The sequence below is a fragment of the Lepisosteus platostomus genome, chromosome 10 (assembly GCF_059453375.1).
Source record: "Lepisosteus platostomus isolate fLepPlt1 chromosome 10, fLepPlt1.hap1, whole genome shotgun sequence".
Classification (NCBI taxonomy): Eukaryota; Metazoa; Chordata; class Actinopteri; order Semionotiformes; family Lepisosteidae; genus Lepisosteus; species Lepisosteus platostomus.
In genome coordinates, this window is record NC_142620.1 from 8,468,285 (window position 1) to 8,480,345 (window position 12,061).

General features: G+C 40.6%; 1 protein-coding gene across 1 annotated transcript; it reads left to right on the top strand.

Moving 5' to 3' along the window:
* The first annotated feature begins 489 nt into the window (after positions 1–489).
* batf (basic leucine zipper ATF-like transcription factor) lies at positions 490–10,533 on the top strand. Its single transcript, XM_088647931.1, has 3 exons — positions 490–752; positions 3,627–3,731; positions 8,176–10,533. The coding sequence occupies exons 1-3, from the start codon at positions 687–689 to the stop codon at positions 8,377–8,379; spliced, it is 375 nt and encodes a 124-aa protein (XP_088504057.1). The 5' UTR covers positions 490–686; the 3' UTR covers positions 8,380–10,533.
* Positions 10,534–12,061: the final 1,528 nt, after the last annotated feature.

Genomic DNA, 12,061 nt, shown 5'->3' on the forward strand with positions numbered 1-12,061 from the left:
CACATTTACACCATTTGCTAAGTCAGATTATTGATATCTAGACATACAGAACATTGTCATAAAATATCTGAGGCAAAGTCATTTATTAAGTTAGTACAGTACTTCTTTGTCAGTCATCAGTATCTGAGATTTCACAGATCATCTAATTCTAGCATTAGGGTCCCAAACTTACATCTGCAACTCTGTTCACATCTAACTGAATTTCCTGAGAATCAGCTCTAATATCATTAGTGCTCATCATAATAATAGTGTTGTTTTTTAATTGGTTTATATATGGTATGCTTTGTCTGTGTAAACAACTTCTTACATTGTGAAAATGATCTTCATACTTTCACCTAGGCAGAGAGAGTAAGTGGGCTTTTTCTGGGGTTTTGAGGCAACTTTGTATTCCTGAATGTTTTTGTTAAAAGTTTCCATGTCATGTGACTTCCAGTTGCGAGTCACTTACATCGATCTTACCAGAAACCACATCAGACACAGCGAAGACAACTGAGATAAAGTCTCACAGAGGCACAGAAGTGTAACAGAGGGAGAGGGAGAGGGAGAGAGAGAGCGAGAGAGAGCGAGAGAATTATTCATTAAGTACAGAAGGCAAAGTGAGGCGGACGGGAGCAGTTCAGTGCACACACAGACACAGAGAAAGCAGAAGTGGAGAGTTCTGTGAGCTTTCAGAGACATAGTCTGCTATGGCACAGGGTTCTGACAGTAATGACACAAGTTTCACCAGATCACCGTCACCAGGCAGCAAGCAGGTAAAGAACACTCTTTTATTTCTATTATTGCTAGCAAACATATCGTAGCCAGAGCTTTCACCAGCATAGATGAAGGAAAACAGCTGTGCAAGGGGCTACAGGAGAACAGTTCCCTCAAGATACTAACTCAGAATTTAAGATGGTCTCTATTATGCAGATGCTCTGTGTGTATCCATGCACAATAAACTTGTGTTGGAACAATTTTGAAAGTCTAAAAGAAACATTCTTTCTGTATCTTCCTCGTGAATGACGTATTTCAGCCACACTTAAGGTTTTCTTCATCCCGGTAGTGTTTCTGTTTTCTGAGACAGGTTCAACACAATGCTGTAGCAAAGACAGCCAGACATCCCCCTCTAAGTTTTACAGTCCTTTCAACACGTGTGGTGATCAGGCACTGGCAGGCTGTGTTAGTATGTGTGCCAGTCAACTGTGTGCAGGATGTCCGCTCTCAAGGTTGAACACCCAGAGAGCATATGTGACTTTAACCCTTTTAAGGAAGAGAATGCTTCTCTGTCGTAGCGTCAACTCCAATGTCTGCAACTGACTGATAAGTTATTAATGCTGCTGAGTAAACCTCAGTCAAGTTTTATAGATGCAACAGTGATATGTCACTTTAAGTGTGTTGCACTTGCAAAAAGTGGTGTTCAGGGGTATGAAAAAGGATGCTTGTGTGTTTGTGATTGGTGAAGAGTTAATCCAGTGTATGGGAAGAGATGAACGAACAAAGTTATAGAGGCCTCTAGGACGTGATATTAGACATGGAGTTAATTAGAATGTAACTTCCTTGGGTATCGCCACATTGCACTTCAAGATGCAACATAGTTCGTACAGATTTTCCCTTTGCCTGGACTTTCCCCTGTCTTAAGGGGGCTGTTATGTTAACTTGAATGCAATACGTTCAACAGCCACTGTAAAAACACTGCATTACTTAATTCACTTCTGTCACTGTGTGTGTGGAGGGCATGTCTTTTTTAAAGTTGCAGTCGGTGATCGAGTTATGTGGATCACATCTGGATGGAGTAAATGTTTCTCACTAATCTATGAAAGAAGACAAAATGCCACAGAGCAAGCACCTTTTGTGAGAAGAAACTCAAGTTTATTCATTTTGATACCTTTAAAACTGTAGCTTTCAGGACATGAAACAGGGTGTGTTCTGAGGAAATACTGATGAACTGGTAAAATCCCCTCATCATTAGCTGCTACCACAGAGCTGCGCAAAACACATGTGCACACGCTCTCAGTGAATAACCGATCACTGACATAGAAGGTTGAACTCTGGATTGGTACTGGAAACAGAACACTGCAAAACTGTGACCTCAATACAACCCACCTTCAGCCAGTTTTTAATTGATGTAGTCAAAGCAGCTGAGACCTAATAACAAACCTGACTTAATGGTGATTATTTAAAATTTTTACATGTTGATGAAGTGGAAATGTGCAGACAAAGGAACCAGTGAAATATTTTTATGCCTTCTGTCAAGCCTGAAAGGACTTTGTTAAAGTACTCCATGGGTAGTAATCAAAACATGATTACTCTAAAAAACAGTAACAATAATATATAGAAATAGGTGTTACTCCCATACTGAAAAGTAAAAAGAAACTTTACAGCTACAGGCAGGGGGTATCCTTTTTCGTTTTAAAGTGTCCTGTATCTGCATCTTTTTAAGTTGCATGCTATCACATCTCTTCTGTTCAGCCTCTTCATGATAAAAAAGACTGTTTGAATTTTACAGGTAGCAAATCTGAACAGTATGTATTATCATGAAGAGGTTGTGAAAAAGCATCTTAGCAAGAGTATGTTAGTGAACTAAGCATCAGCAGAGATAACAATATCAACTGGGTGCACACATCCTCTATTATAAATTATTAAATTTTCTTTTAGTGAATTAAACTTACCCATCTTTACATTTCTTAACCCAGTCTTTCCTACAGTTCTCCACTCTGCAGATTTTCTTATCTTGGCACCACTTGACCCTTTCTGTGTTGTTCCTTTATTTCTGGTGGCTTTTTTCTGGAAGGATGGAGCTTGTTCTGGAGGTCTAGAGGGCTCCTACAATCACTGGTCCTGTCCTAGCAGTGGGTGATGAGCAGTACATTCTACATTGCCTGGAAGACTCCTGGGGTTCTTCAGATAGCCTGTTAGTAGAGGGGAGTCATTTTAACAACCCCAAGTGCTTCACTTTGCATGAGGCCTGAGCTATTCTAATCTTCCCCATATTTATATATGAGTGTCTAAATAAGCTCACACAAGGCTTTAGTTAAATTTCTCTTTGTCTTTCTTTCACTCAGCCTCATTCCAACGACTGGTGTATTACTCATTAACTGCTTTCAGGCACTCAACATAATCTGATAAGTGTTTTCTCTTTCATACAGTTGACTCAGTGTTATACAGAAATCCCATTTTCTTCTCTCAGCACGTATGGTGGAAATACAGCACTGTATTTTCTTTCTAAGAAACACAGTCTGTCCAGATCAGATCTTTTGAGGTGGCTAGATGCCTTTTTCAGTGTAAGGCTGCACAAGACAGGTTGTGAAAACAGCCTTCTGCACTTTCCCTCCTATGCATAGTCACCATGTTTTGTGGCATGTATAGCCAAAAGTTTTAAATATCTTTTTAAGATTAATACAGAAATGAGAAAAAAGTAGGGTTCTGATCATAGAAATAAGTGTTGTAGGATCTATTTTAGCTTGGGTATGTTTAAGCTGCTATTGACTTTAAGCAATTTTGTCAAAGATAATGCAGGGCGTCCGCATGTCAGCTTTCAACAGCAACACATCACAGATCAGCGACAAGATGCACTTGATTTCATTCCGTTCTTCACTTTAAGATTCAGCTCCCTCAGGGGATCTTTCATCTTTGACTCTGTCCTGCAGGACTCCTCCGACGATGTGAAGAAGGTGATCAGGAGGGAGAAGAATCGGATTGCAGCTCAAAAGAGCAGGATGAGACAGACACAGAAAGCAGACAGCTTGCATCTGGTGAGGAATTTAAGTGAATAGCTCCTTAACTGCAGCCCACATCTGGTCAGTCTTCCCAGCACCTCAGAGTGATAACATGCTACTGCAAGTCCAACCTAGGGTGGGTGAAACAATCCACACAGCCTTCGGGTCCCGAGGGATGTACGAAACACCACAGCAACTCGGTCATAATATTCAGAACTTACCTTGTGAATGCAATCTATGAGTACATGTATCTTCTGAAACCACGCATGAACACATGTGAATATGCGTGCAGATCACCCTCATGTGTAGTCTGTGGCACACGTCACTAGGCATCTTTTATATAGGTCGGAGTAAAGAGGTGGGGTCCATCCTGGTATACTGTACACACTCGGGAACCACAATGGGGTTTGTGCACATTGTGGGGAGATGGTACAGACGACCATCACTCATTGGCAGAAGTCATTACTTCAGGGTTGGAAGAAGATTAGGTCTGCTGAGCTTTACACCTTAATTAACCTTGATCAGACAGACTGCCCAGTAAAACTTACAAAGTGGGCAAATCGGAAAGGGCCTATGGGAACATCTCGGCAAAAGCTAGGAGTGTAAGACACCATGCTGCGATGCATCATTCTGACAGCTCCTGTTGTGTTCTGAACTGGGAACAGATATTCTTTACTTATTCAACAGACTTTTGCATTAATTAATCAAGTGCAGATGAGCTCATCACGAAGCACAAGCCGGAGGTAGAAGACATCAATTCTGAGAAGGCGTATGAAAAACAAGGGCTGCTCTGAAATAAGCAAACATATATTTTTGTTTAGGATCATTTAAAATTGTAGCTTTTGGCTGTCTATGTAAATGTTGCTGACCTGTGGACGTTAGAGAACAGGAAGCTGATGAATGATATGTGAATTCAGAAAAGACTAGTGAAGAGCTGCAGCAGCAGTTAGCTGTATGTGGATGAGCTCTGTAACTTCCTTGAGAGGATGGGAAAATTGTACTGTACTGTGCTTCTGGTAAGTATAGTGCACACAGCAGTAATATTGCCTAGCCAGGCCAGTGACAATGGTTGTGCTCAGTTTTAATTGCCGCCTGTTGACTTTCATTTAAAACTGTTGTGGCTGTTCATTGACGAGGCGCACAATTTTGCTGCTGTATAGTTCTTAGTCATCAACTTTCACAAGGAAGAAAATGAATTACGCAGAAAGAACTACTTCTGGTGTAGGCCTGATTAGAATTAATACTAACTGTACTGAAGGGAAATGAGCGTCTCCGTTCTTTAATTGACACGAAACTCTTGGAAGGGAAACCAGTAACCCAATGTGAGTTATTGCCTTAATTGACTTAAAAACAGATATCTACAGTTAAGAAATCGGTTCAGGGAAATAATCTTTTACTTGAACAATGCACTGCTACCTTAAGGTAAAGACTGAAAGGTGTTCCATTTGTTTCTGCTACTGCAGTTTAGCATGGCTTAAAACAGTCAGAGTTTTCATCTTGTTAAATTACTTGTGTTAAACATAGAAGCTGTATTCAAATAACCTCTTCCTATGAGCTTTTGCCTCGAGCCTGCAATACCTTCTTTAAGTCACCGGTCACACCCAGAGATGAGGGAAGCATCATGTACATAGCTGTGTCCCTCCTAAATTACAATTTAAAGAGTATTACAGCAAGGTGATGCTCACAATGTGTCCTTTCTGCAGTCTGCTTCAGGGAACAGAAACACTACATGAGTGTATAAAACAGTGGGTCTTTTTGACCATCTGATCTAAACCTTCAGCATCTCTTCAAGCCTCCTGCAGGCTGTCAGACACAGCAGATGACATTCCTGGGAGGACCGAGAAAAGTTTATCTTACAGGGAGGCAGACATTCATTGCCAGTTTACCAGGTACACACCATCCCCACCAGTGACAGAGATCACTGGTGATTTCAACAACAATGTTGCAACAAGAATGTTAAAGCTATGCGAAAGGCTTATCCTATTGCTTAAAGACCCAGAAAGCAACAGATGGGCTGCTTAGTTCTAGCTATTTTCAGTTATGGTTACCACTGCCTACGAACCTGTTATGTTAGCATGGATTCAAGCATCCTTGCACTTTCATAAGCTGCTAAAAAATGTAAAAGTTCTGTTTTACTGTTACTAGCTAAAAAGCTTTCATGCTTACTGAGACCATATGGCCTTCGACCATCGAATAACATCAGCAGGCCTTCTGTGATGTCTGCTTTCTGCTCTATCCTCATGTGCCAGGCAAAGGGACAGCTCCACAGTCATGCTACTCTAAAGGAAAAACTGCTAACTGTACTGTGCTGTACTGATAGATACTGTGTGCTGAAATCCACACAACCAATTTTACATGTCCCTGTTGCAGAGAAGGGACATACAAATCCTCCAAATTATTTCAGTAGCTTTCAGTCCACATTAAGATCAGATCAGAGATTGACTTTATAACAAACACGAAATGTATCAGTATTTTACATGAATTTTGAAAAGACTAATGGAGGGCATATAGGACTGATCTGAACAAAATTGATGTTAGTCAATGGACACATAAAATGAATAACAAAAGTGAGCTTTGCCAGTTATTTTAGCCATGGAATATCATAGTTTTTCTGTAGTGCTATATCCCACCTATTCCCTATGCTTTAAAATACCATATCTGATATACCTGATATTCCACTAGTTCTTCTTTAAGAGTTATTCCTTGCCCGAGCACCACTGATAAACCTTGTCTTTTACCCAAAGAAATAGGCCTGCTTTTACACGTTAACTTCAATGTTATCTTTTTAAACCCCTTTTCAGATTTCTCCTTGCCTGTGCCATTCAGCTTCAGAACATAAGAAAGGTAACAAACCAGAGGAGCCCAGTTAGCAGATACTTGCTCAGGGGATCTCATCTAGCAGCTTTTTGAAAGAAGCCAGCGTATCGGGTTCAACAACATGGCCGCATAGCCTTTTGCATACTACCACAATCCTTTACGTCAAGAAGTGTCTCTTCTTCTCAAGTGTAAAAGCACTTCTGTGTTGTTTCCACGTATGACCTCTAGTTCTTGTTTCACTGAAGTATCTTGTTGCTACCGAAGATGTCCGTTGGGTTGACTTCATCAGTGCCTGTGAGGATTCTGAACACTTGGATCACAGACCCTTCAGTTCTTCACTGTTAGAGACCAAAAAGGTTCTGCACTTCTGACCTGCCACTTAGCACTATCTTCCATTCTGAAGGACTGCCCTGAATTTATGCTATCGTATCGTTGTCAAATGATCTCTGAACAGGCCACTCTAGAGCCAATCTAATCTTTTGCTGGAAACGGCACTGCATATCGTCCCTATCCGTGTAGAAAAGTGGATACAGGTCTTCCGTTAAGAAGCTGGGAAAGTAGTGCCTTTTCATATTATGAAACGGAGTGGACCAGCACTTGTCTGTTCACTATAGTCTGTGGTTTCGGTTTCACCACTGCACATGATAAACAGGAAGAACCCAGTCTGTTTTTTCCCTATCGGTGACACGTTTCCTGTCAGAACTGTGGTTTTTCTGCTTATTTTTTCTTCAATGAAAATGCTCTTAATCTAGTAGTGGGCAGATCAGAATGTGAAGCTATCATTTCTGGTAACAAGCAAGCGACAGCTGCCTATTTAAACGAGTGACGTGTATGCAGTCTGTCAGCGGGGCTTGCCCTGAGCCTTGTTTACAGTAAGTCAGTGGTGTGGTACAGCCTTCCTGAGCTGTACTAGGCTATTGGCAGAGTACACTGGAACCTTTTTGTTTTTCCTACAGTTCAGGAGGAAAAATAACCACCAACATCCTCTGCATTGGCTGTGGTTGTGTGCAACAACTGATATTTGCCCCTAGAAATCTTCCATTCAGAGAGCATCATGCTGCCCTATGGTGTAGAAGAGGCATTGCATCACCAATGAGAATACATTTCTGCAAAAGTACTGCTGTTTTTGTTTCTATTTTAAGGAATCATTTTTAATGATAAAAAAAAACATCCTAGTGAAAATTCATCTGATTAATAATACCTACGTATTCTTGATGCACTGTCATCACCCAGATTCTGGATTTATGAAACACACAACAATGTAGCACAGGTGGACAGCAACACACACAGAATTGCCTTGCAGTGCTTTAGTTCACCTCTCCAGTCTCGAATTATAGGACAGGAAGTGATAGACGATTTAGTCAGTAATTACAAACTCTGAGGGAACAGACTCCTACTGTAGGAATGGCTGGAGGTCTGTTGTTAACCAGTATTGGTGCAGTGTAATTCTAGTTTTTTTTTAAGAAGCAGATGCCAGCAAAGAGCAAAACGAGAACCAATTGATAACATGGTATTGATGTAACACATGTACATCCCGTATCCTCCTTTGTTCATCTCTCGGGGGGGGCTTGTAACTGTAAATGAACTTGGGTTTTCTGGAGGTCTTACGGAGACTTCAGCCATCTTTGATGGGGGCCCCGCCATTGTTTTTTTTCCTTTCCAGGAGAGCGAGAATCTGGAGAAGGAGAACGCGGCTCTGCGCAAGGAAGTCCAGAGGTTGACCGAAGAGGCCAAACATCTGTCCACGGTGCTGAGCAACCACGAGCCCTTCTGCTCCGCCCTGAGCTCCCAGCCCTCCGAAATACTCTACTCGCCCCACGGCGCCTTTCATCAACCCCACATCACCTCGCCACGCTTTCAGCACTGACGGCGACTGAGGCGTGGGGGGGTGGGGCTGTCGACCTGTTGTCCTGTTAAGGGTCGTTGTGAATGAAGATGTGTTGAGTCTGTAGTTTGTGCCTACTGTGCCGAGTCAAACCCACCCGCCCCGTCCTCTTTCGTCTTAAAAAGCCCGCGTCTCTTAATGGAGCTGAGCGCACCTCCGGAGCGCATCCCTCAGGTTAGAAAAGGTGATCCCTAGCCTCGTCGTTTACAGCACGTTTTCGTGTAAATCTGTGCTAACGAGCCATGACTTTGTGCTTGAGGAAAAAAAAACAACCACAGGAAAGATGCTTATTGTCGTAATCCTTGACTTTAAAGGGCGATTATGAAACCGAATTTCCTAGGTACGGGTAAAAATGACTTAATATGAACCTACCTATATCTAGTACTTTGGTATTGTTTTGTGTTCGTTTTTAAGTTAACACTTTATTCCGATCAAACGAGCAATAGCGACTTGACTGCTTAACATGTTACGGAATTTTAATGGATTTTTAAATGTAACTAATCTTTCCTTGAAAATGAATGTATACAACGTTTTAACTGAGAGACTAACATGCGCTGTGCGTACTTCTTTCAAGATGTCACTGTTAGTAGTGTATTTGGATGTCGCCCGCTGTTCTTTATTTTTTTTGTACTCTGCCCCCTAGTGGTAGCATGTTTTCCGTTCTGGACTTTGAATCCGTTTAGTTTTGTAGTGAGGTAAACAAAGGTATTCAGTACCTTGAAAACAGTGAGCTATGGTACAGACCGGGGAAAATTCTCTTTGCGAGGGTGCACACATCCACACAGCTGACTGCCACGGTAATTCATTATGCCATAGATACTCCATACATGTAAGCTTTTTGTGTGTAAAATTTAAAAACGTAAACTGTGTCAGTGGACAGTTTGGACAGAGATCGTTTTTTTCTGAATGTTGCATTCATCATAAAAGAATGTTTGATAGAGAAACGTAATTTAAAATAATGTCGACTCATTCTATTTTTGAATACGCGACAGTAAATTTTAAGCTCTGCTAGAAAAGAAAATATTGTATTTTGTATTAAAGCCTACCTCTCCTCCATCCGTTGTAGGACAGAAAAGGTAAATATGGAGCTGCGGTGTACCTCTGAACGTAGAAAACTGCGGAAAGATTTTTGCGATACCTGGAATATTTTACGAGATGCGCGTTTTGATTTTGCAAAACTAACGTGAATAGCAGTATCCAGTTGGACATACAAGTCCTTGACATTTATATTACTTTTGTAGACCTCTATTTTTTTAGAAAAAAACTTTCGGCACATGTCATGTTTTATTCCTAGGACTTGTGTCCATTAAGGACATGATGTCTGAGGTCTTGATATCATCGTGATACAGATGATAACTAGACTGCTATCTTATCTACCAAATCGCCAGTACTTGGTCTTCACATTTTCCCCCATCAATAAGCGACTTACATTTGTTCACAATCCAGAAAACTCGGGACGTTTTCTTTAGCTAAGTCTTGTAAGACCTGGAAAACATCACACTCTAAGGAGTAATATTCTGCTCACTTTTACAAACAAGGTCATTTTAAGATTTAATTGTCATATTTATTTCGATGTCTGTATCCGCTCAAATGAATGTGGGAGTTGTAGTTTTACAGTCTTTTGTATATACACGCTTTTATTATTTTGTCCAGAAGAGAATTGATTTTTATTTTTGTTAAAAGCAAACAGAAAAAAAAGACTTTGGAATTTATTTTTTTGTTTTGTTCTTTCTGTACAAAGCAGCATGTTTAAATATACTGCCATCACGACACAGTGGAGAAAATCCTTAATTTTTCTCTGAAAAATTTAAAATGCTGCTGCTTAGACATGGTTGCAAAAGTAGTTAAGAGGTTTATGTATACTGTATACTGAAAATGTATTTATAGAAAGCCCGTGATTATTCGTCAGATGTCGCTCTATACCGTCAGGTGAACTCAGTGCCAGTATTCCGTTTTGATTGTCTAACAAATATGAATGTATTTTTATAGTGTTTATGAGCATCAAAATCTTTTATTTTGCTGAGGTAACATTTACGTTAAAATATTTCAAAACATTGTGATAAATAAAAACTAAATGACATTTTGTATTTGCGGCTTGTGGTTTTCAAAATAAAGGTGAAAGAAAGGAAAACAGCTCCCCCTGGAGGTTGATTTCAGTAGAACAAAACACGATTTCGTCGCAAGAGGAATATTAGCTTAGCACCGCAAAGGATTTAAAGACACCGTTTTAAGCATTCTCTATTAATGAAACATTTTCATCGGTTTTCTTTGAAAGCAGCGCTTCTCAGCATTGTCCTAGTATTTTATTTTTACAACACCTGTCTCGTATCACGTGGGTCTCCCCTACATAGACACCTCAGGAGAGGAGAACAGCAATAGCAGATTGATAAGGAAATGATCCACGTCGCTTTGGAAAAGATTAAAATGTATTTTGCTAGTACGTCACCGATCTGACTGGTTATTGCTTGGTTGTCATAGGACCACCAGCCGCCACAGATGACTTAAAATCCCATTAGTTTGCTATGATAAGGTCAACCACGTGTTTCGATGACAATCTACTACTAAGAATGCAACTAAAGGGAGTTCTCTCACGTGTGCAGTGGCTATTCAAGTTCTTGTCACAGGAGAACTGTAGAAGGATTTAGAGGATAACAGCTATGGATTGTGTTGATCATTTCCGTCTGGCAAACTGAATGCAGTGTTTCTCTAAATGGGCAAAGGCTGAACACAAATTGGAAACAAAGTGACAAAACAAACTTGACTTAATTGAATAAAATAGCTGGCCTGCCCTTTACCGGAACTGTGAAACAAAAAAACAAAAAAACATAATTTTTCTGTGAAAATACCTTTAAAACATTTTTTAACTTAAAAAAAACACGTTTGCACATTTTATGACAGAGTGCGTACTAGTCACCAGAGGAATGTGACAAAGGACATTTTCAGATCATCGCCGCTTAATCTTCAGTTTCATAAGATAAAAGTCTACCAAAGAACAGCAGCGGGATAGGCGTTGTAAGCAAATTCACCTCGAGGCAGTGAGCATGCCGACGAGGCAGCGCTTAATTTATTCATCTGAAAGAATGAAGTGAATCTGACAGTGTGGTACAAACGGAGGCGCAGGGTCTTATTTTAGCTTGATTTCCGAGATCCAGAATTTCAGTGCATTGGCGCGTTGGTTGGAGCTGTCGCGGTCTTCCTTCTGCAAATCGTCTCGAGTACTTAACCGCAGATAGGACCGAGCCCCCTGTAAACATTGACGAAAGTCTACGAGCTAACAAGGCAATGCAATCCATTAGTTCGGAGGGAATCATCTGAACGGACTATGAAAAGGAAAACAAGGCAATCTAATCTCCATTCGTTGAGATCTCTACAATTCTCATTTAAATATATTTTCGACACTGTGGATGTTTAGGATTTTGCAACTGCTCTCAGTGTAACCTATCTGTTGTATACAGTCTATTTTCCCTGTCTCGTATATTTGCCTAATTCAAAATCTATTCATTTCTGAGAATATTACAGATAAGGATAACTCCAGCGTCCGAGCTCAGAGCGATGTCTTTTAACAACTATTGGTTAAAGTTCGCAGGGTGGAGCTTGCACACCACGTGGTTGTAGGAAGCCGGCGTTTACATTGGAGGCCGGAGCATTGGACGCTCTGAAGTTT